General features: G+C 42.3%; 2 protein-coding genes across 2 annotated transcripts; one reads left to right on the plus strand and one right to left on the minus strand.

Moving 5' to 3' along the window:
- The first annotated feature begins 1,920 nt into the window (after window positions 1–1,920).
- On the plus strand, window positions 1,921–11,021 carry mex3a (mex-3 RNA binding family member A). Its single transcript, XM_041852801.2, is given in 5 exon segments — window positions 1,921–2,447; window positions 6,205–6,254; window positions 6,256–6,634; window positions 6,637–6,989; window positions 6,991–11,021. Coding segments are annotated over 5 exon segments (1,551 nt in total). The 5' UTR covers window positions 1,921–2,023; the 3' UTR covers window positions 7,336–11,021.
- Window positions 11,022–14,203: 3,182 nt separating this feature from the next.
- On the minus strand, window positions 14,204–25,612 carry rab11al (RAB11a, member RAS oncogene family, like). The gene is made up of 5 exons (XM_045220158.1): window positions 25,258–25,612; window positions 22,373–22,568; window positions 21,742–21,935; window positions 20,683–20,763; window positions 14,204–18,904 (listed from the first exon to the last, which is right to left on the minus strand). Exons 1-5 carry the CDS (start codon window positions 25,295–25,297, stop codon window positions 18,765–18,767), a joined length of 651 nt encoding a protein of 216 aa, XP_045076093.1. The 5' UTR covers window positions 25,298–25,612; the 3' UTR covers window positions 14,204–18,764.
- Between the last annotated feature and the right edge of the window lie 183 nt (window positions 25,613–25,795).

Here is a 25,795-nt window from a genome sequence, read left to right on the forward strand (position 1 = left end):
TAGCTAAATAAATAATGAATTAAATAATTATTTATCCAGTAATTGTTTCTCAGTTTCATACATCCTCAGATTGTAATGGTTGTAAAAACAATTATGGTGTAAACATCATCGTGGTTATAAGATAGTGTTTTTGTCGATGTATTAGGCTAAACATTCATTATGAACATGTATTACCGCTGCATTACCACATTAGTAGGCATAGTTATTGTATAGGGATTTGTGCCCATCAAATGAGTGAGAGACTGTCTGATCACCCAGTCTGTCACATCCCAAATGAAGGACAGTTGTTGTTGTTATCAGTAGTGTAATGCATGACAAGGCCACATACAGTATATAGTGACAAGTGATTAATTGAACTCAGTTAGTGGGGTTCAAGCCCTCAGATAATCTGGTTAAACCAGTCCAGCCAAACCATATCCCCTTTGAGAATACAAAGAGAGCATCAAATCATCTGATGATATTCATAATCGGTTAGGCTAACTATAGTTTTGTCAGTGCTGAACATATCACCCATTTGAGGGTGGCTTTGGTGACCAACGTCAAGATTTCCACAGTTAGTTCGAGGGACACCAGAAACAGCAAGAAAACATAATTGCTCATGCGAGGTGCACAGTCAGAAGTAATGGAAACGGTCAATTACCGATCAAATGAACCGTTTCATCGTTGGTAAGAGAGCAAGCACAGTGATGCCCCCCACAGTTTGCCACAGCCCTGCCATGCGCACCCACACTGCGCCCGCGCCAGGCACTATAGGCTACAGTAGAGATACTACAGTTCCGCTCCAATTCACTATTGAGAGTTTTTATTGTTCACTTGTGAAATGAGACATTGGAGACATTTTAACTTAAAACACTGGAGATACATTGTATTATTCAATTGCACTATTATTATTATTATTTTAATACTAAGCACATGTGTCTTTGTGTTATTATACAACCATGCCGCCAGGCGTGGCTTCTCTCTAGGACATTTCGGTATGTAGATTTCGCGAGGCAAACGCGGTTCTTTGTTCGCGCCTGGCAAGCAATGGTGCAAGCAAGAGCTCTGCTTACGGGAAATATGTAAGGATATTTTTTTCCCTGCTGCACAGGGTCTGCAACGCCTGTCTGACAACTCCCTTTATCCTCTCCTCCTCACCCCCTCCTCCTACGTTACAGCCCCCATGCGCAACGGCGCCCGAGACAACAACGCGGTGACCTGCTGCAACCCACGACGAGTGGGGTGGGCGGGCGGTCCCCCGAAATATGTCACTTAACTCCTTCATTCTCGATAGACAGAATAACCTAAATCCTCCGCAAGACAGTGAACGAAGTTGTTCATATTTCACAAATAAACTCCATCCAAAGTCCATCTATCCCTCATTAGGCTACTGCTCTGCGTCCCACCATAGATAATACAACATTGGCAATGTACCAAACAGCACACTCTGGTGCCCAAATAGTCACTTGAATCGGGAAACAATCCTAAATGCATCCACTTTAGAAATTTTATTGAGAGGGGAATTATTAGGCTATAGTCCATGCATCCTTGTGTAAATAGCCTACAGTACAAAGACCGTTGCGGTCTTGCATTGCAGGGATGCGGAATGAGTAGCGTGGCTTGGATCTAACGCATGGCTGCTATGGACAAAGGAAAGGTGGAGGGAATATTTTTGTTTTTTCATACGTGAAGAAAAACGCGGGGGATGGTTTCTGAGATGCCACAGGCTTGGGAACCTGAGACGGAATGGTATAACGGGAGGGCGGCTCGTTTTGTCTCAGCAAGGAGGGGACTGTGAACCAGACGGGGTGGAGCGATAGATCGCCTAGCCCCTCTCCGTGCAGACGGCCTTGTGTCCCGTTTGCCTAGAGCTCGGGAGAATACTGTATCGCAAGTAGGCCTATAGCAGACAGAGAGAGGGGCCGGTCTATGGGAGGGACTAGCGCAAAGGGAGAATTGGAAAGAGGAGGGGGCGGGGAGGCGGCACGGGTGCTGTTTCTCCAGTCTCTTTCCCCTGTCTTTGTCTCACACTCTTTTGTTAGCCATGCCTAGCCTGCTGGTTCTAGCAGGGATCATGGAGAAAAATGGGGGTTACGGCGGGGATCTAGCCGGCTCCGGGTTCGGAAGCGAAGGTCTCCTAGTGCCACCCGACGAGGAAGAAGACGACTCCCGTGCCCTGAGGGTCGCGCTGGGCCAGCTGTCTCTACTGGGGCTTGGTGAAGGCGAGGACGGCGGCGGGGCTCCTGGAACGGGAGTACAGGATCGGAGTAACAATAACAATAACCATCACAACCATACCAATAATATTGGCGGAGGTGGTGGGGACACAGGGCTTTTGCAAGGGAAGAGCAAGTTATGTGTCCTGTACGAGGGTTCTTCAAGTGAGACGAAAGGACGAGGCTGCAACATAACAGAATGCGTCCCCGTGCCCAGCTCGGAACATGTGGCCGAAATAGTGGGGAGACAAGGTAAAGATTCCAACCAAATGTTCCTATTTAAAGTTATGTTGCTGTTCTGAGCTAAATGTGTCTACCTGTAGTTTGTAGGGTGTTTTTATAATGCTCTATAACTGTTAGCTGGTGTTATTGATATAGAAAAGGGAGTGGTGTTGTTTTTTGTTGTATTCTACACAGGTTTCCTTACCACTCTTTGGCCATGGTAACAAATCTGTTTCAAGTTAACATACTGTGGCAGAAACTGCAACGTTGTTGCAACTAGGCTCGGTTCTATTGTCTGTCTAGTGAATTTCAAACGTGGGGAGACACAAAGCAGGACTGTAACCGTTACCTCATGGGCGCATTATTCTACATCCAGCCATCAATGTCAGCTCACAGACGCACACTTCAGGCAGGGATAGCACTTGCTTCCTTTGTCGTCTGAACGCGCGAGAATGTTAAAAAAAAAACCGCAACGTGCTACTGGTAACGGAGGTATCTCGTCGCCCAGAAATGTTTACAAATTATTTATTGTCTTTATTGTGAATAGAACTTGTATTTGAGTAATGATTGCCGTTTTCAAGCAGTTGTTTTCAGTTTCGTAAATTCTAATTATGTTCATTGTTTTTGTTGCTGACTGCCCCAGTGACACAATTCGACAATGGCAAGAGTGTTTCTCTATATTCTCTATTCTTGAGCGAGTTAAAAAGTGAATTCCCAGATTTAAGATGGATATATCTGTGTATCGAATAATTGTCGAAGACGTCGACATGAACCTGAATGACAGCAGCTGTCAAACAAAGGTGTGAAAGTGAGAGGGGGGTGAGGGGAGGGGTACCTTATTAGGCAGTGTTACCAGTAGACACTCGGGATGATCCAAGGAATCGAAGCGTGACTCAGCGAGAAGTTGGACCAACGTGTCAAGTTGAATGTTGTGTAGTTCTTCTATGTCTGATGTAAGATAAGAACAAAGAATAACATAAAATATGTGGCCTTTCTAAAACCTATTGCCCATATTGTTATTGTGATCAACACAAAATGGCTATTTATCAGACTGTAATATACGGATTCTCCAGATTGCTTGTAACCTGACCAACTCTCAGAACCAGCAACTCTCAAGGTTGTTGATTTTTATTTATTGCTTTGTGGTACATGGTTGTTTTTGGTTGAGTGCATCTATTGTTGACTGGCTCTGTTGTGATGAGTCCAAAAGATACAGAGGGGTTGGTTAGACAAGCAGGGATGAATGGGTGGGTGGATGGTTGGTGGGTCAGAGGCACTGGGCATTGAAAGGGAGTCACACCCAGACACCCAAACCAAGGGCTCCACCTGAACCTCACTCCAATGAACACTCCCAATACCACATGGTTTCCCAAGTCACTAAGAGAGAGAGGAGAGGGGGGACACACACCAATTCAGCCAGTGAATCCTAATTCATGTTTTTGGGGTTACACAAATAAACAGGTCCCCACAATGTCAAGTGGTTCCAAGGCAGCAGAGACTGTTTGCTTCAACTCCATTTTTTCCACAGATGTGGTGATCTGGTTTTTGTTGTGCCGTTAAGTGCTCTCATCTTCCTGTGCGTCTCCTGTTCGTTACTCTGAAGTGTAAGCGTCGCATTTTAATGGGGTAACTGATGACAGCCGTAGGGTGGATCCAGTGAGCACAAGTGCAGCAGAGGGCTTTGTGTTGACTGAGAAGTGCCGATTTGGGGGATTTGGGATGAGCTCCTTTTGATTCAGGGCCTCGTTAGTTAGTTCACATTCAACGCCCTCCTTCCCAGGGTCGACTACTGCCTGGTGAATCTGGCAAGTTAATGTCCCGTCCTGGAGAGGAGAATATTATTGTTTTCTCCTTTGTCAAAGTAATTTGAATTGATTCCGGAGGATGCTTTTGTGTCGTCTAGGGCTACATTATTACGACTCTAGGTCAAGGGTGGGTTTGCCGTGCAGGCACCACTAACAATGGACACAGTACTGGAAAGCATGCTCTCCAAATGAAAGACATGGCATAAAGTTGTGGAATGATATATAATGATCTTTGTTATTTGACTGAAGGAAATTGTAAAGGTTCCAATGGAGTCGTTTTCTTTGTCTCCTCCTCTGTTCATAGTTTGACGTTTTTATGTAGCCTATTGGTTTCAACTTAAATAGCCATTCACCTTCCTGCTACAAAGGATCACTAAACCTTACATCTATCCTAAGTTAACGCATGGTTTAATATAATAACATTGTGGTTATTACATAAGTTATAACTATCATACATATTATATATGCAATAACTATCATACATATTATAAAGCTTGAGTGTTCCTTCTAACACCCTTATGCTTAAACCCCAAATAACATCATCACCGCCATCATACTCAATAAATAAAAAATTATTATAGTTTGAACTCTTCAGCCCTCAGAGCCTCACTGAGTCACTCAGTCAGTGCCATCTAGGCTTCTGAAGTTTGTGCCCTAGTAGGTGGGGCTATTTAGTAGCATTAGGAAAGCACATCTCCCTCGGTTAGAGGTGTGCAGACATTTGATCCACACTGCTAAAGTCCCTGCACAGGGACTGCAGTTGAAAATAAGCAGGCTGGCTAAAACTGGCACTTTTACTGTAATGTTGATTACTGTGCACTGTCCCTGTAAAATGACATTGAATAAAGTAAGTAAAGTAAAGCGTATTTAGGCTACGGATGTAATGGTGTGCTGTGATTTGTAGTGCTACTTAGAAAGACGAGCTGAGACCTGACCATTGAATAAATTGCTACTTATTGTTACCAGACCACAGACATACATAAGCCTCTTAAAGACCCTGCTAAGGGGAGACACCTTAGGGGTGGAACATAAACATGCATTTCAGAATGAGAACGGTAGCTGCACACCTGCCTAAATGTCACCACAGGCTGCCGTAGTGGAGTGTTGCATGTCGTTTCCTGTTGGGTGTAATATATAGTGTACGGCTGTGTTTACCATATCCCTCTTGACCTCAAGTGCTCTTAACAAGCCTACTCAACAATTACTCCTTTTTAATTCCCCTCTTTGTCATATTACAACGTCTCAGTATTAGAGTTTAAGGTAATTTGACATGAAATAGCATTAGCCTGTACTCTCTCACATCTAGGCTCTCGCTAAAAGCACTTAATATAGTCAGTTTTTACACACTGATCAAAAACAGAGCAAATGCACTGCAATAAATGACCCAAAAATGATGTATGTGTGGGCCGGAGGTAGCAGACATGTCAGTTCAAGGAGAGGGGCTGGTTGTTCGTGGCAACACTGTTGAATGCAGCCATAACTGTAGCCATATCACAGAATAGTTCTGATGTCCTTTGGAAACAGGTACAATAACTAATCTGTTTAGCAATGTTTGTACATAGGAAATAAAATAAAGGGGTGTTCTAAAAATACTTTGAGATCTACAGTCTCTTCACAGATTGAGACTTGATGCCATGTGAAAACATGTGACTTAGTAATGATAATCTTTGCAGAAATTTAAAAAAAGTGTAACACTTTAAAATGTTGTAAAGGGGATAAAGACTAGTGACCATAGATGGACTGTCTAAACACTCTGTAGTTGTGAGCATTTTAGACCTACATTTGCCATCTTTTAAAAAGGTATGTCAAAGGTCAACTATCAATTCTGTCTTTGTTTCCATAGAAGAAGAAAAAACATACAAAATTGCTTTGTAGTAGTACAATCATAGCTATTCCAAATTCCTTATATTTGATGAGTGTATCAGAAAATTGAATTAAATGTGTCCTTGGCTTTTTTAAAACGTTGTATTTTGTTTCTGCAGGTTGCAAGATCAAAGCCTTGCGGGCCAAGACCAACACCTACATCAAGACCCCCAGTGAGGGGCGAGGAGCCTGTGTTTCTCATCACGGGCCGAAAGGAGGATGTGGCCCTTGCCCGCCGCGAGATCATCTCTGCCGCCGAGCACTTCTCCATGCTCCGAGCGTCCCGCAACAAGCTGGGCGTGTCCTTCAGCGGTTCCCCGCCTGCGCCCCTGCCGGGCCAGACCACCATCCAGGTAAGGGTGCCCTACCGCGTGGTGGGGCTGGTGGTGGGTCCCAAGGGTTCCACCATCAAACGCATCCAACAGCAGACCTGCACCTACATCGTCACCCCTAGCCGAGACCGTGACCCCGTCTTCGAGATCACCGGATCACCCAGCAACGCCGAGAGGGCCCGTGAGGAGATCGAGGCGCACATCGCATTCCGAACGGGGGTCTGCACGACCACAACAACGAGAATGACTGCCTGGGGCCGGATGGTGGCAGCCCAGTAGGCTCCGGGGGTCTGGAGAGCCGCCTGCAGCAGGTGTGGGGGCTGCAGGGGGGCCAGCGCAAAGCCGTTGACCAGCAGCTTCCGCCAGAACTTCTCAGATGCCATGGTTGGAGGAGGGGAAGGAGGAGGGCTAATCTACAGCAAGGGCAACTTCAACAGCCCCGGAGAGAAGCCCTGCTCCTACTTTGGCTCAGAGGGCACCCAGAGTTGGGGAGACCCAGACTACCCAAAACAGGTGGCCTTCTACGCCCAGCAGCGCTCCAAGAGCTTTGGAGGTCTGCCCCTGCCCCTGACTAGACTCTCTCCAGGCCTTCCTGAGCCCTGTGGAGGGAACACCGGCAACTCCTCAGGCACCAGCATCACTATTCTATCTGGCTCGCCTCATGCCCAGGCCCGCCGTGCCCACAGCGAGCCAACCTCGGGCGTGGGGTTCCCTGGACGCCTTCCTGTGCCGGACTCGCCACCGGCCACCCTCCGGGACTGCATGACCTGCTTCGAGAGCAAAGTGACGGCCGCCCTGGTGCCCTGCGGCCACAACCTCTTCTGCATGGAGTGTGCCATCCGCATCTGTGAGCTCAACCATCCAGAGTGCCCGGTGTGCCACACCCTGGTCTCTCAGGCTATCCGAATATTCTCCTAAAAAACACCACGTCAGTTTTTATCATTCGTTTTATCACAGTGTTTGTTCGACAATTATATTACTATTATTATTATTATGATTATTATTATTATTATACGTACTTTTCTTTTCTCAGAAAATTTTCAGACACACAAGCAGATATTTTAGAAGGCACTGCTTGCTTTACTAAAAAGTATAAGAAATATTTTGAATTTTTTCTTTTATATATATACATATATATTTTATAAAAGTTTTGTTTATAAGAAAAGTATAGTACCTAGCATTTTTTCATTTTTTTTTACTGCTGCTGTTTTTCATTCATGAATCACAGTATGGGCGGAGTAGATTGGAATGTGAACATTTAACGATTCAGATTTATTTTACCATGAAGTGGTTTTATATGGAGGAAGAAAGGAAGGAGGTGATCATTAAGGTTCAGTTTAACTCCCTGGTATCTTATCTGTACCTGAATGATATGGGAAGTCAAAATCGAACAGAAGGAAAAATATTGAATCTTTCATTGCACCTTACAATCGTCTTAGTTTCGGATAGTCAGATGAATGATTGTAAATCATCCAGAAAAATTACGTAGCTGATGAAAAGGTAAATACCCCAATGTGGCTCGAAATAATGGAACAAACTCTGATATTGTCATTGAAAGTCTAAATTTGTTCCAATCAAAGGATGGACTATTCCATCATTGTCCCCTTTCTGACATTTGTATCCCTTACAAGCTTGTTGTTGTACCTGGTAGTCCTTCCTAAACACCTGTTAGAATGGTAACAATATAGGACAGGATACTCAAACGCCTTTCTTTATGCAGATATGTTTTACAGATTTCCTTTTTCACAAAGAGGTGAATGAATGCTACACATTGTATTGCTAAAATGTTCACTTCAATATCTGTTACACCTTGAATATCACTGCAGTTTGGTGAAAAGTTTCAGCGATGCCTGTTCCTCGTGGCACTTGAAAAGCATGTTGCTTTCGCCGTTGTTAAGCACTGATTTAATTTGTGAGGCTAAAAGCCTTGGAATTTGTCCAGTTGGCTAATTTGGGAGATCCGTCTCCCCGACGGACTAGTTTCGAAGTCAACTTATCCCCACTTATTGTCTTATGTGGTAATTTAGCTGCTGAACGATGTAGGACAAAAACGAGAGCCACTTTTGACAGGCATCTCTCTGAGGTTTGCGCAGTTAGAGCGTCAGCCATTAGAGTGGACAGAAGCTGAGGAAAACATTGAGCTGTTCTCTGAATTGGTAATAGTGTACCTAAATGGGCGAAAAGCTCCTAGAATACAGTACTACCATCCACAGAGCTCCCTCACCAACCCCGTCCAGCAGCTTTGTATTTTAGCTCAGAGGCCTATAATTATCAGAGCTGTGCAGGAGCAGGTGTTTAATAGCGCACTGTGGATGTGACCTCAACTTGGAGGTCTTTTTTAGCCCCCTCTTTTTCTATTTTCTTTGGGAGTGCCCCCCCCCCCCCTGCTTACTGTTCGATCGTTGGCTGTTGAAGGTAGTAATAACTGCAGCCGACCCACAATGCATTGCCTCCCTGAGTGGGGTGTATTGTCTGGGCCCAGCGGTGGCGTGGGCCCGGAGTGCTCGGACACGGCCCGGAGAGACTCATTGATAATTAGGCAAATGGGCCGGTCCAGGTGCGGACCGTGTGGGGACCCTGGTGCTGTATTGGGGGTGAGACTGAGTCCCGGCGTGGGCCGCTGACCGCCCCACCTCTCTGTCACAGGCACAGAAGGTCCAGTCTGGGTGCAGCTGGGCAAATGGGACCCCTCCTTCTATCCCTCCCTCCCTCTTTCCTTCTCTGCTGCTCTGAGCTATCCCTACTGGGGAGAGGGGCCTCCTTTGTCCCAACACTCAGAAAAAAAAGCAGCATATGAAAGAAAGAGACCAACTGAACAGGCTGGCAGCTCTGAAATGAGAGTGAGGGGACTTTGGAGAAAGAAAATATATCTACAGTGTCAGTAGATACAGTAATTACCTAGTGTAAAATTATACACACAGATCCAATTCTTGAAATGCCCCACTGAACTAGATGTCTCCATGTGTTCTCAATAAGATAAGGGTATGAAAACATGCAGACATATATAATTTAAGAGTACGAGGAGTCTGATCGCTTGGAGTTCATTACCCCCCACCCCAATTTGGATGAAGGCCTTTGTGACAGAGAGCGAGTGCAGATCGAAGTCTCCATAGAGAGCCCCCCCCCCGTATCTCCCTTCTGTATGGGACATCCTGCAGCTGCCCACTCACCACAGACACACAAGCTTAGCCAATGGCAGGCTAGCACTGGGCCTTCAGAATGAAATCAGACGATTGTAATTGACAGGAAAGCGGAGGAAACGCCCCATTTAGCCACCACTCATGCTGAATCAAATTACACACCCTTTGCCTGTGCCTCTGCCTTAGCCCCAGCCTGGGGATTTCAGAGGGAGGGAGGGGGATTAGAGCCGTTGGAGGATAAGAGGGGGGCTTTTTGGGGTGGAGAGAGAGAAGGCTGCTCCCAAAGAAAAGAGAACCTGCAGATCTAGTCTTTGTGAGAGGGGTAGTTAGAGTGCTGCTGCCTCATGTTTGCTGGTGGTGGCAGGTGAACAAGGACATGCTGGTGATTCAGCAGGTCTCCCACTAACACTGCATCAGATTGCTCTATTGCGTTTTTTCAGGAGAACTCTTTTGCTCAACTTCTGTCCATGAAAATATGATGAATAGTTACAATAGACGCTTGTCCCTACTCTAGGCAGCAACAGAGCCACCCTTTCCCCCATTGTATTGTCAGCAGACCACTCCTGTTGTGCGTGGACTGTGAAGAAATAGAACTGTACTTCAGAGTATCTAAATTCTATTACATATATAGAAATTAATTGACTATTTATGAATGGGGAGAATTGCACAGTGGTTTGGTCTGAACTTTCAATGACAATTTCAAGGCAGTATAACGCTGTTAACTGAATATAGTATTTTCTATTATTTGTTATTGTGTTTTAAGCCTTAATATTCTGTATTAAAAGATACATATTGCTTTCACTTTGGCATAAACGTTTAGTGACATACAGTAGGCCTTCAATAGTATTGCCCCCCAAAAAAACTTTAAAGTAACTATTTGTCAGAAAAGAATGTGAATCAACCGGGGTGGGTGGGATTAAAGGGAATTGGGAAATTAGGCTCTTAAACACTTCATATTAAAATATAGAGTAAAGCACCTTATTATGAGAAAACACATATAATTAATACCAAACCGACCACTGATGGTGAATATTTCTTCATAGATTTTGAAAGACATGCACATAAGGTTTCCCTATCATGTTTTTATAATATAATTATTGTTATTCCTTGTAGTAGTGGTATTATGGGAGACCTCTCATCCATTCAGTAAGTACTGATGACTTGGTTGAGTTTGCACTGGTTTAATGTAGAGGGCTTTTTAGAGAGTCTCACTGTTTTAGAGGCTGTGGGAGACATTTGCATTGTGCTTTATGAGAAAGGATTCTGCGCATCTGTGTATATATATATCAGTAATTTACATCCAGTCAAATGCCTGCTATATAAGTGGGATTTTGATTATTTTTACAAGGTGAAAATATCCTTTTGAATTTGTTTGTTTATGGACTTTGAAGATCACTTTTATTTATATACAGTACCAGTCAGAAGTTTGGACACACCTACTCATTCAAGGGTTTTTCTTTATTTTTACTGTTTTCTACATTGTAGAATAATAGTGAAGACATCAAAACTATGAAATAACACATATGGAATCATGTAGTAACCAAAAAAGTGTTAAACAAATCAAAATATATTTTATATTTGAGATTCTTCAAATAGCCACCCTTTGCCTTGATGACAGCTTTGCACACTCTTGGCATTCTCTCAACCAACTTCACCTGGAATGCTTTTCCAACAGTCTTGAAGGAGTTCCCACATATGCTTAGCACTTATTGGCTGCTTTTCCTTCACACTGCGGTCCAACTCATCCCAAACCATCTCAATTGGGCTGAGGTCGGGGGATTGTGGAGGCCAGGTCATCTGATGCAGCACTCCATCACTCTCCTTCTTGGTAAAATAGCCCTTACACAGCCTGGAGGTGTGTTGGGCCATTGTCCTGTTGAAAAACAAATGATAGTCTCACTAAGCCCAAACCAGATGGGATGGCGTATCGCTGCAGAATGCTGTGGTAGCCATGCTGTTTAAGTGTGCCTTGAATTCTAAATAAATCAGAATCACAGACAGAGTCACCAGCAAAGCACCCCCACACCATAACTCCTCCTCCTCCATGCTTTACGGTGGGATCTACACATGCGGAGATCATCCGTTCACCCACACCGTCTCACAAAGACACGGCGATTGGAACCAAAAATCTCAAATTTTGGACTCCAGACCAAAGGATACATTTCCACCGGTCTAATGTCCATTGCTCGTGTTTCTTGGCCCAAGCAGGTCTCTTCTTATTATTGGTGTCCTTTAGTAGTGGTTTCTTTGCAGCAATTCGACCATGAAGGCCTGATTCACACAGTCCCCTCTGAACAGTTGATGTTGAGATGTGTCTGTGACTTGAACTCTGTGAAGCATTTATTTGGGCTGCAATTTCTGAGGCTGGTAACTCTAATGAACTTATCCTCTGCAGCAGAGGTAACTCTGGGTCTTCCATTCCTGTGGCGGTCCTCATGAGAGCCAGTTTCATCCTAGTACTTGATGGTTTTTGCGACTGCACTTGAAGAAACATTCAAAGTTCTTGAAATTTTCCGTATTGACTGAATTTTCCGTATGTCTTAAAGTAATGATGGACTGTCGTTTCTCTTTGCTTATTTGAGCTGTTCTTGCCATAATATGGACTTGGTCTTTTACCAAATAGGGCTATCTTCTGTATACCCCCCCCTACCTTGTCACAACACAACTGATTGGCTCAAACGTATTAAGAAGGAAAGAAATTCCACAAATTAACTTTTAAGAAGGCACACCTTTTAATTCAAATGCATTCCAGGTGACTACCTCATGAAGCTGGTTGAGAGAATGCCAAGAGTGTGCAAAGTCGTCATCAAGGCAAAGGGTGTCTATTTGAAGAATCTCAAATATAAAATATATTTAGATTTGTTCAACACTTCTTTGGTTACTACATGATTCCATATGTGTTATTTCATATATTTGATGTCTTCACTATTATTCTACAATGTACAAAATAGTAAAAATAAAGAAAGACCCTTGAATGAGTAGATGTGTCCAAACTTTTGACTGGTAGTGTATATATCTCTATATAATGTCCCCTCATCCTTAAACATAAAGACGTATATTGATAGGCTACTTATATGTATGGATCTAATAAATTGAAGCATTTCATCAAGTCAAATATATAGATAAGAATACCGTAATACCACATACTGTAATGATGAATACAGTGCTGTATTGATGATTCCACTGACATATACCGATACATTCTCTCAAATATGTAAAGACGTGTTCTAAAATATTCCTAGATCCCTTTGGATGAATCAGGTTTTATGTACATTAGGATGAAAAGCAATAATGTCAATACTGCAACAGTAAACAAAAGAGCCAGTTTAGTATGTTCATAGAATTCAGCGCCATCCAGAACGCAACCTTTGATTCATTTTAATATTATTCCATTTTTGTCTAATATCTTCTAAAAATGCATATGGATTTATGCCAATGTAGGATGAGAAATGTAATTAATTAGCAACAGTTTCAGGCACAAGAGCATGTTTTTGTTGCTTTCCTACGTCTTGCTTTTAGTAATTTTTGACTGCTTAATCCCGTATTTTTCACATTGAATATTAATAAGACTGCAAGCATACCTCAAATACAGGGTGTGCCAACACCAGTGCAACCTCAAGATTCCCTCCTCTTAGTATCTGTGGAATTTTGAGAACACAATACCTATTATTTGGAAGAAACCAATTGCATTGTAAAAGTAAGCTTTTCAGTGTAAACATACAATGCATTTCAAGAACATAACATTAACAATTGAGGCATTTCCTGTCTGTCAAAAGCAGGAATTCATAACTCCTATGGTGATAGATTGGTGTCTAAGTGACAACTTAAATCACACACTAAAGTAGACACAATAGTAAGACAGAAGGTTGGATTACTTCCATAGGATCTGTCGAAGACCTCTTCCATAAGAACGTATTCTGATGCCCAATGCATTGAGCCAAACATTTTCATCACTTGAGAATGTAGCATTTATTTAACATGTATTACTCTGTATTTATTTATGTTTAGGGAGAAACATTTATAGTTACCATAAGCATATCATGAGAATATATTTCAGTTTTTAGATTGGTTCCAAAACATGTTTTGTAGCTGATTTGATGGCACAATTTAATTATTTCTTTATGCTGTCTGTTATAAGTAGTTGTCATTATCCAGCTTTTAGCTGATTTAAGATAAAAGGTCAAAGGTAGCCAAAGAACAAAACCTTGGGAGAGGTTCGAGGACATCTATAGTAATTATATTGCTAATCATAAGGTATGTAATAATTCTACGAATGTTAACACATTTCCCCCTTATGATAGTTTGGATTTATTGATGAAGGTGGCTGAGGTCAGTACAATAATAATCAGCTTTCATTTTTAATAACCCACTAGTGATAGTTTTGTCAAAAAGTCATACAAGCTTCAGTCAATATCTGTGAAATGGAGCTTGTCTCAAAAAGACATCCTGTTTCAGTTTGGTCTTTTTTTTATGCTACAGGAGCTTCAGTGATCAAATACCCAATCACTGCCCAAAGACACCAATCCTAATGCGTCACCCTCTTAAGTTGTATTGATATTGGTATTATTGCCAATTTAGATTTATGAATAATGATGTCAATAAGTTTATGTTTAATCATCACAGCTCTTAATGTGAAAAGGCTAGACTTGTCTTGGAAAGCTGATGTCTCTTCAGAATGGGGCAGGAACACATACTAAATGAGAAAAAGAAGGGGTAGAGATTTGTATTTGTTTACAATTCTGTTAAAATTCATGTTGAATTGCAGCTGAAGGGCTAGATTCGTCTCAAAGACCCCAGACTGAACAATAGTTGAATAATGCATAAGAAAGTTGTTAAGATTATACAAATACCCTGCAGTACTTTTGTTAGAGTTCAAAAAGAATACTGTGGTTTTAATTTAATATTGTTTATAGTTAACTTTATTCTCCATGTTGAAGTATGATAGCTGAAGTTTAGTACAGTACATAAGAGTAACAGTAAAATGAAGATCCCATGGCATTAACATATCTCATCAACATAACCACAAGGTGTATAAAAAGCTTTAAAAGAAATTAAGATGGACATATATTTAATTCCATATATTTACCTTGAGGTGTAATTGATATAGAAATTAAAATAATGACTGTCTTATAAGATGAGGCATAGCTTGATATATGCACCCACTCACCCAGTATAGGAAGTACTCCACTTCATTTAGCGGAGAAACAAAGATGGCGGTGAGATAACTCTTAGGGGGATGTCTATTTCATTAACTATTTTCTTCAATTGATAGTGTTCTTTACAATAAATTAAGCATACTATAATAGTAACCGTAGAAACTGAACAGTTTTCGTCTCTTTAACAAATGTACAACTCGTTATGCATTATGTATAATAATAGTAGCGCCCCTTTCAAGGAGTGATAGGAAATCCTTTAAATTGATGCGCTTAAGCAATTATTTCTGACCTATCATAATCACAAGATGAGCAAGTAATGCATTTGAATGTAAAATAAATTACCAGTGCACTCCTTTTACCTTATGGTTGATCAATTTTAAAGTGAGCTGGAAAGAATTTGTGAGAAGGTTTCACCGCAGACTATATTTGAGTTCTTCCACATACATTTATAGAAAGCAACTTTAAAAAAGTAATCTTATTACAGTTTCTTAAATCTATTTTGCTAACATGGGTTATTATTTCATAGAAAGACGAGGAATAAGTCAGTTTCTGGATGTTATTTATGAAAATCTTAAAATGAAGAAAACATATTTATGAGTAACCTCAAGAAATTTGTTTTTTAATTAAAAATACAAGAAGTTAATATATTTCTAAACACAGGAAAGTTGGTTTCTACTAACGGTTAAAAAAATAAAATAAGTTTTATTTATGAAAGTTATGGACTCACCTCCACACTGTATTTCATTGTAAATGAAATAAGAGTTGATGTGGGTTCCCCATAGCTTATATTTTAACTTCCGATATGCACTATTTCAAAGAACACCAGTGCATTCACAGTGGAATTATGACAGAAAATAATATAAATATTTTTAGGATTTTGAGGTATTTTAGTCACTGAGCATCAATTTTGTGCCTCAATTACACATTAATTTCTTGCATCAGCACTCTTTCTCAATGCTGGTTGCTTACCTTTTCCCCTTTGACTAACCCCATACTGACGGGCCCCATTACACATTTCCTCTGGAGTCTTAACTTGCTTTTATTAATCTCTAACTTTTTATGCGAACACAGCTTCAGTTGTGATTACAATGCTGAGAACGAGTGATTCAGGTGTCCCACAGGGGCACATGTAACGTATACAGATCCACACACATTCATATGTCTACAACTTGGGACCCTTTGTGATTGGTAAGGCAAGAGAGGACATCATCAAAGCCTTAATGAATGATTACCTTAAAATTGGGCTCAAGTTTCTTCGTGAAAACATGACAGGGTGAGAACTGAGCTGAGTGATCAATAGTTTAGCACATAGGCACACTGTGTAGTAGATCTATGGTAACCAGCCACACACACACCAACACATTCATATCCGTACTAGTTTGCATGTATCTTGTATGGTCACCTAGACTGGATAAACACCACAGATCCTATGTGTTTTGTTTTAACACAAGGGGTCTGGGGCTGTTTGGTCCTTGTAGATTTTCATAGTTGGCGCCTCTTCAGAAACAGAAAAAAGGACAAGTGGTTCATGTGAAGCAAAGAGAGGCCATTTCAGTCCCCATGTGAGACTGTCAGTATTTTACCCTTTTCATTTTCTCATCCCAGTTCTATAAAAGGGGAAGAAAGCTTGGTTGTCAGTCCTTCACATATGGATGAACCTAAAATGAATTCATTTAATCTCAATACTAGGTAGTTAAAAGTGAACCTTTGTCGTACAATTCAACATGTCAGGACGGTATATTTTCCGCCACCACTGACAGAAGCATGGGAACTGAAATGACCTTCCGGCCTTAACGTCGTCCTCTTCTGAAGGGGCCCATTGCAGTCTGACAGTTTGTCTTTGGTAGTGTTTCTTCAGATTCTCCCGGCACCGTAGAAGTGTTTCATACCGGTCTTATAGTGGTCTTAGTGCATTAGTTTTGGGTCAGCATCTCCTGGCTTTAGTTTCTGGTTTCTCTGTGATCAGTGAGAGAGGGTTTGCCATGTGGCTGGCCGTCACTTTGATAAAATAAAAAGTATTCTTTGAACTGTTACAGTGTGTCATGCCCACAAGAGGCATGTGATATTGCAGGTTTATTTCTTAGCACATGTTTTTGTGAATAATTTCTTTGACATTTTATTATTGTATCTGCACCATATTAGTTTTGGTTTCTGTTATTTTTTCAAAGATGTATTGTAAATGTTTCTAATAAAACAAAAATGAAATCATCTCCGATGGATTTTGCTTTGTCTTATGAGTATTTAAAAAAAAGTTGCAGTTGTGAAATAGCAAACTGAGTACCATAAGTTAAGTGTAGCCAAAGTACCATACAGTAATTCCACAGTATGTGATTTTTCAATGAAAAAGTAGGTACAAATAAGGCATATGATTAAGGCATAAAATAAAGGAGCAAGACTTAAGAAATGAAATTTATTTATACATATGCAATCCAAATATACACGAGAATTAACATTTAAAACCTCTAACCTTCACCACCCAATGTACTATTGGGAATGCCACAAGGAAAAAAGCAGTGTTGTTGGGGAAAAGAACTCAGCAGGATAATGACTGTTTACACTGTTGACCTTCGGCTGTGGTAAAGGCACACTGAAACTTTCCCCACACCTCCCCTCTTTTGCCAAACTAGCAGATCTATAAGGGCTAGTATCCTCCCTAGTGCTTACTCTTACCAACCTACTGACAGAACTACACACACCCAGAAAAAACAGAAAATATAACCATAAAAAGAGACCTGGGACACTCTTAAGAGATATCCCAGAAGGCATTATACTGTTCCAGTTACATACAGTGGATAAGGGGGGGTGGGCAGTGGAGGAGTTCATTTACAGTAAAACAAGCCATCTTGTGTACATCAGAGACCCAGCAGCGGGCAAGGCTGAGTGCCCTTACTACCCATCTCCTGCAACATGAGCTGTCCATCCATCCAGGACAGCAGGCAGCAGGGAGGGCTCCACTCAGAGACCATGGTTTATGACCACCACCCCTCCAACCAATATCCCCTCATCACCCTCCCATATCTACACAGCCATGGGGAAAGCGACAGCAATTCAGTTAAACAGAAAAACACCCAAAAGAGCAAGACTGGGTTTGCAAAAAAGACATAGGCCTATGTGAGAAATATTGCTGTGCACAAAGTACTTTGTAATGGGTTTGAGGGAGGAGGGGTGAAAATGTTGATCACAAAAAAAATCTGAAGAGCAAACTTTATTCTGTGTAATAACTTAAAGGGAAGTCGAAGTGCACTGATAAAATGGACATGAAAAGTTACCTCCACGGACCCCCATTTTGTGCAGTTTAGATTGGCCTGACATATTTGACCAGGTACATTTGAGATGGCTTACCTCCTCGTTTCCCCATTAGTCATTAAATGGAACTACCCTTGGCTATCATAAAAGGATTTGATTACCAGTGAAATCAAGAACAGAAAGAGAGAGGACACCCTTCATATATAGTAAGCAGCTTCAGATCAAAACCACCCAGTGTTGCATGTTAGCACAAACCCTTTGGTCAAACAAGACCTCAATATAGTGTTAAATAAATATCATTGGGACAAACTCAAATACGTTTGGGAGGAGCTGACTGACAATGGGGGGGGGGGGTTATTGCCCCTTTTCTGTTCTGGGGAATTGGGTGTGTTCACAGGCTTATTAAATTGAGCTGACAATGGGGGATCAGTTCACAATGAGTGAGACAAAAACTGTGGAAAGATATGGCGGACCATACCCTAACATGCTCAATTTCTCAATATAAATGAATTCAATTCAAGTCCTTTTTCATATTTAAAACCGATCAAGCCAAGGCGTAACCATAAAGCTTATTGAATTAGATCGGGACAGACTTCTCAGAGGAAACAACGCAAACAGAGGCTATGGAAACATCTGGCTGCCCCCCTTTGTCTGCCTGTCTTTCTGTCCTTTTGCCTCCCTTTGTATCACTCCCCCTGTTTCTGTCTGCCTGTATCCTTGTCTCTCGGTTTCTCCTCCTTGTCTCCCAGTCCTCCCTCCCCAGTCTACCTGTCTGTCCCTGACTCTCCCTGGCGGTGGCGAGGCCTCAGTTGTTCTGGCAGCAGGCACTCGACTTGGCAGCGTTCTGCGTGGGCTGCACCGTGATCGGCACCACATTGGAGTTGGGCGAGAAGTCGGCGTCGCTGCGGCCCGACATCTGCCTCTGGGACACGATGTTGTAGATGGCTGCAGCAGACGGAGGACAGACAGACAGGTGAGGACACAGATAACAGTTGCTGTTGGGTTGTTAGGTGAGGAGAAAGCGGAGAGTGTTTCGTCAAGGACTACAGCAGATACAAAACTGAGAACAAGACTGAGAACAAGACGGTCATGCAATGGGGACCTAAACAGCATTTCACTTTCCAGGATTGTGTAAATAAATACCAAAACAAACATAAAATGGAGACAAGTTGTCATAGAAACCACACAGCAGCACACTGTGGCTCCTGGGGACTGAACTTCTGCACCTTCCCTAGGATTACTCGAGTCTGGCACGCCAAAACTAACTTCAAACTGACTCATACATGCCACTGACTGGCTGGTGAATCCCCAAGGCAGTTCCCTACCTCAAAATTAGCAAGACATTGAAAACCTACAGTGAAAACGAGCAGACAAGACGACCTCAACTAACCCTTGACCTGGTATGTCAACCACTAGCTACAGTCAGCCTGCTTCCTGGGTCAGGAGAGTTCAATTCCTACATGGCTGTGTTTGAGCACACTGCTATGCGCTCTGTTCTCCTCTCTTAAATGAGCTAATTAGAACTATCGTTAGCTCAATGGGCCTAGTTGGTTTGAAGTTTCTATGAATAAAAAATTGGTTGAAGAGTAGAATGACTAATTGTACAAATGCAGGCAGAAAGCAGAACACAAAAAGCAGGGAGCATGATGACAGCCCTATAGCAATTGATTTGAAGGCCTCACTTAGTGAGAGGCTTGTTCCTCAGACACTCTTGGGTTTTTGAGTCGGCCGTTGCTAATTTTTCTATTTTATAGCAGCCATGCATTAACAAGGGAATTTCTAAGGTGTGGCTAATAAGTCAATGCCTCTCAGTAAGTTGCTCTTGTAGAGGTACTTAATGTGAGTTCTGGGTATGAGGGACTAAATGATGAGACACCTGGAAAGATCATATTTGCATTCCAAAGTACCAAAAATAAATGCTTTAGTGGTTTCCTGGCAAACATCAGATCTGATTGAGGCTCACACAAAGTGCGAGTGTCTGAGTGTGCCAATTACAGATGCTTTTGACCTGCAGAGTAATCTTACAGTAGAGGCCTCGTAATAACCTGGATTTTGCTGCCATCTATTGGTGGAAGATAAGTCAGCGCTGAACAAATGGACTACAAAGCTCTCAGAGTACAAATAATATATATATAAAAACTACAGAAACGTTTGGTATGGCCGTTAATATAGGAGAGACCTTTACTTGGACTAGCGACTCTTTTTAAGCCTTTTAAGTGTTAGAGTAGGCCAGCTCTTTCACAAGATGGCATGATTCTGTGTGCACTACAGGGTGAACACAAGTTGCAGTTTGGGGCAATTCCACTTTAAAATGTATACCAAAAAAAAAACATTGATTTCAATTATGAACAAACCATAGAACACTATGCATAAAGACTAATTTCAACAATTTCCACAGAAACTTTTACAAAAACACATTTGCAGGAAGAACTGCGCAGATACAAAGTTTGGTAACAGAATAAAACTGAGGGAGATTTTACCGTAATTCTGCAGTTTCCAATAAATGTTATTTTATACTGTATAAATTGTTCAAAGTAGTTACTGTGCATAGAGTTGTATGGTTTGTTAAACTTTTAGATCAATGGTTTTTGTTTGGCATACATTTTAAAGTGAAAAGATCGATCACAGTGTAATTCCGTAACGATGGAATTGCCCCTTATCAAAATCACAAGCAGTCCCAATGTGTATGGTAGGCAGTGTTGCATGGTATATTGTACACTAACCTGTGAGAGTGGTCTGGAAAGCCAGCTCCACATTAGAGGAGTCTAACGCCGAGGTCTCCAGGAAAGACAGTCCATGCTTCTCTGTAGAAAAGGGGGGGGACACACACACACACACACTCACAGGTCATATTCACTGTCCATACTAGTAGGCACTTCATAAAACAGCTATCCAGTCACTATACATCAGCAATGAGGCTATTTGCAACAGTCACCACAGTGTAGGCTAACTGATAGAGCAAATAGAAATGGCATGATGTCGATGACCCTTTGTAGTAGTGCTGCATAAGCCAACCCTGGTGACAAATCAATAGCAGAAACTGAATGAGAGCCTGTGGTTTCACATGGTATGTTGTTTTGCTCTACACAATGACGCCTTCCAGTCTGGCTTGGCCATCACAAGGACAATTCCATTCGTTCATATACATCAGCCACTCTTATCAAGAGCAATTTACAAGTCAAAGTGTATTCCATGCATGAACTAAGAATCAAGGTCTTAAGTAAACACATGAAAACTATTATGCAGAGCTACAACAAAGGAGAAGTGTGATAAGTTGGAAATGTCACATTGGAGTGTGGAGAGAAGCTAAAATCATAATGGAGTCAACTCGACTGGCTTTTTTTTCCAATTGCTGGGAATGTGCATTCAGAACCATGGGCTGTTAATCACTGACAGAGGCAGCCTGATGGGAGCTCTGTTGTCTCTACATCAAAGAGCAGCCCCTAAGGGGAAAGGAGCCAGTGACTGACAGTGGAGGGCATTCCCTTGTCCATTGGGAGGCTCAGGTGCATCACTTTCCCCAGCCCCAGATTATTTGTTTGAAATGTTCTTGTTCCAATTTTGAAAGCAAGATTATGGTAATGCTTATCAAAACATTGGTATTGTGTTGTTGTTCAGCTTGCTGTATCACTTTATGTCCACTGCTATTGCGAATAAAAAAGCAAAACTTATCGAGGGAGAAACAACTCTCCTGTACTGTCCCTTGGCAAGGTAATGCTGCTGTAGTAGAATAAACAAACAGATCAACTAGATGGCTATAAAACTAGTTGATGTGAGGGTACCTGCCAAGGCCTTGGCCTCGTCCGTGGGCACGGCCCTGAGGTGGCGCAGGTCACTCTTGTTGCCCACCAGCATGATGACGATGTTGCTGTCAGCGTGGTCCTGCAGCTCCTTCAACCAGCGTTCAGCGTTTTCATACGTCAGGTGCTTGGCGATGTCGTACACCAGCAGAGCCCCCACTGCCCCACGGTAGTACCTACACAGAGGACAGGAGGAGGGAACTAAGTGTTACTGGGAGCAGTAGTGGACAGAACACCAGAGCATTGGCTGGTGTTCTAGATGAAATGCTATTGCATACATCATAAGCAAAGTGCTCAAAGCTGTCAACAAGATGAGAAAAATTGGAAAATTAGCAGAAACAGGCTGGAATGTTCTGCACGTACAAACATCCTCAATGGCTGCGTTTACACAGGAAACCCAATTCTGATCTTTTTCCCCCACTAATTGGGTATTTTTGACCAATCCCATCAGATATTTTTCAGAGCTGATCTGATTGTCAAAAGACCAATTAGCTCAAAAAAAGATAATCAGAATTGGGCTGCCTGTGTAAACGCTGCCAATATGTCACAGGTGCCTGGCAGACAGACCCAAAACAAACAAATCACTACGTGTGCGAGCTGTGTTAATACTCACGCGGAGGTGATGGCTCTGTAGCGCTCCTGTCCTGCCGTGTCCCAGATCTGGGCCTTGACGGTCTTGCCCTCCACATGGATGCTGCGCGTGGCAAACTCCACCCCAATGGTGCTCTTGCTCTCCAGGCTGAACTCGTTGCGGGTGAAGCGGGACAGCAGGTTACTCTTCCCCACTCCAGAGTCCCCAATCAGCACCACTGGAGCACAGAGAGAGGAGCGAGGGCATGAGTCAGACAGACACCACCAGAATAACAATACAGTACGTTACCCACTGTACAGGGGTCGACAAACAACTTGTTTTCTACAATGTAGGAACAGGAACACTCAGTGGGGGTAAAAAACAGGTCTGACAAAGAAAATCATGGTAGAAGATACGACAGCTCCTGATTGGGATCTAAGAGCATTGCGCCATGCGTCTGCTGCTCTGTTAGTGATTAACAGTCTACTGAGAGGGCCTGACTGTACATGACTGTAGTTCAATAAACAATATTTGTGCAAAATACAGGCCATCTGGCTTGTTTTTGCTTTTGACAAAGACCCATGACGTGAAGTTTCAAACTTCGTGAGGTAGTGTAGCGCCTAGGCTAAGTATTGTCATGAATAACCAAAGTTTGATTTAATTGACAAAGAAGATGATGCCTTGTGTAGTTCAGCCTATCCACTGAACCCTGCCCTTATGGAGCAATGAAACATTTGGCATCTGTTCCCGTTTTGACACCCGTTCATTTCCAAACACAAGGCGGGGGTGTGTTGGGAAAGAGGATTTTACAATGACTGAAATCCAGGTGAGTCAGGAGGAAAATCCTAACTCATAAGCTCACCACCCTGTTATTAGGAAATAGGAACTGGTTGTGTGTTGACGGGGCCTTATTGACACATCTCCCACTCCCACAGAATGTAGGCTATGTTAAATCGTACAAGCTAAGCATGGAAGCTCATCACATGAAAATGCTACAGTGGTGCAACAGACAGGTAGAAACCTGTCTACCAATTGACGATTGTGCTGACTGACTCAAGCTAGGAGAACCTAACAAAAGTTCACTTGTTCCACAGGCAATCCATCGGCAACTCTCCACATCAGTTAGCAACATGAGAACTGGGACTTTGTAGTTCCAAGAAAATCCTTGTCAGTTGCAAGAAGGACTCTGAACTACAATTCCCATTGACTAGCCTTTCTGGTAACAGTGATAATACGGTGGCTGAGGAACGAACAAAAGCATTATGTAACTTTCAGTGTACTTGTCACCAGAAACATAATATCACCAATTTAGTCTACGGTATTGTGTAGGCTGCATTCCAGAGTTCTAAAGCTACAACCATTGTTCTATTCTTGGTCGCCATCACTACATAGCCTAGGCCTAAACAGTGTAGTCTAGCTTCCTTCAAAATCTAAATTCTATTTCCCAATACAGTATAAGGAAGTTATTTTAAGTAGGCCTATCTTATCTGGAAGTCAAATCAACAAGAGAGTATATGTTTATTTGTAAAGAGAGCACTCAGTAGGAGTCATTTCAACAAGAAAGCTGGTCAACTTGCTGTGCAACACTTACAGGCTCTTAGTCGGGAGCAGTGATTCAACCGCTCACCTGACTGACTCATGCCTAAACAGTGAGGGGTGCAGTAAAGAAAGCAATTAAAAGCAGGAAACTGGAGGGGGAGGAACCTACTGGTTATGTGGCCTACTGACAGTCCTCACTTTATGCTCTATGGGGCAGTGTGTTCTAGCAGTGTTCCACTGAATTCAGATAATCGTGCTATTTGGACAGCACTCAAGGCATTTTAACTGATAGTGAAGTTATGCTCATCTTCCCTACTGTCAGGGCCTTCTGTATAGGGACACACACAGACAAACAAACACTCACTTGATTCATGCAGGTCTTTCCAGTTTGACAACCCATGCCTGTTTGGGGTTCTACATTTGAACAAAGGACCCTGTGCACTTCATGTCCCTTTGTCCAGGACAAGACAACCCACATGGGAAGTAGTTAGTGTAAGTACAGGGGAACAAAGGGGGAACATTTGTAGAGAAAAAATAATTTGCTATTATTGTAACATACCAATTGTTGATGTATTCCTAAAAATGTAGGCCTACACATTCTCATATGTAGGCCTAACAATAGGCTACAGTGCATGTGCACAGAAAAGTCTGGGAAAGGTACGACTAGACAACATAGAACATAAGGTCATGTTGAGTAGGGGCCAATAAGCTTTCACTCTGTGCGATCTGTTAGATGAATTAGGAATCATTAGGCCAAGGTCATCTTTACTCCACTTCAGTCAGATGTAAACAGATCGTGGAGATGACAGCTTTCTCTAAACCCAGTGTGACTCACCAATATACCAGGTCAATGGAATCCCTACAAACAGAATGGTGCTTAAAGGCTAAACCATGTGTGGTCACCTTAGGGCAATCAGTTTGAGTAAATGTAGTATTTTGAAGTGTCATAGTGCCACAGTCAGTGGGCTATATGACCCCTGTTGACCAATACTTCCTCTCCTGATGATTGCGTCATTGGCCCACCACAAGACGACTAAACAACAGATGTCATTTAATGGATACTTGGTGCTTATTAACGGTCAGTGTGCAGTGCTGTTGCAATCAACTAACTTAGCCTACTACACAGCTGTAGCCATATTTATACTAAATTGTAACAAAATGGTTGTAGCAATTCAGAGTGAAGTTTTTACTGTAACTGGTACTGCTACGCATTTCCTCGTGTCATTGAGAATTGATTTTGGCAGCGCTCTTTACATAGTTGCAGCAACACAGTCCGATTACTTTTTGACAGGGCGGAAGCAGCGACAAATGAAATGTATTACATTGAAAGCGGTGTGGTGCTGAACAAAATGGCAATGTCCCAGTATCGTAAACGTAAACACACTCACCTTTGAAAAGATAGTCATATTCGTCTTCTCTATTCGTCATTTCTTCAACGTTTCTACCTACGGAAAAGTGAAACGTTCAAACCCTCCCGTGGTGGTTTTTCTTTTCAATTCGAGAAAACTTCTTGACCATTTATCTCGCGACCGACCGCTTCCTTAGAACGAACAACCGAGTCAAAAAGGTCAATTCGCACTATGTCAACACCTCTAATATCCTGACGTTATGTCCTAATATATTATTCGACTATATGTCTCCTATTATACTGTGAAATGTTAAAAGACAACAAACTATCTTCAACAAACTTTCGACTACCACTTCGTCACTTGCCATTTCCGAGCGACGTAACGTTGAGTCTCTAGCCCCGCCCTTTACCCAGTTTCGACTGGCCAGTCGACGACAGATACCTGTCACTGACTTTCCTGTGATTGGTCTACTTTTGTTGTCATTCATGATTTGCCTCCATTGATCCTACTCAGCCTTTTGGGTGACGTCTTCAATCTCAAGCCTTTCCAGGTATGCTGATGCCCCGTTCAAAACAAC

Source organism: Coregonus clupeaformis, unplaced genomic scaffold (assembly GCF_020615455.1).
Source record: "Coregonus clupeaformis isolate EN_2021a unplaced genomic scaffold, ASM2061545v1 scaf3250, whole genome shotgun sequence".
Classification (NCBI taxonomy): Eukaryota; Metazoa; Chordata; class Actinopteri; order Salmoniformes; family Salmonidae; genus Coregonus; species Coregonus clupeaformis.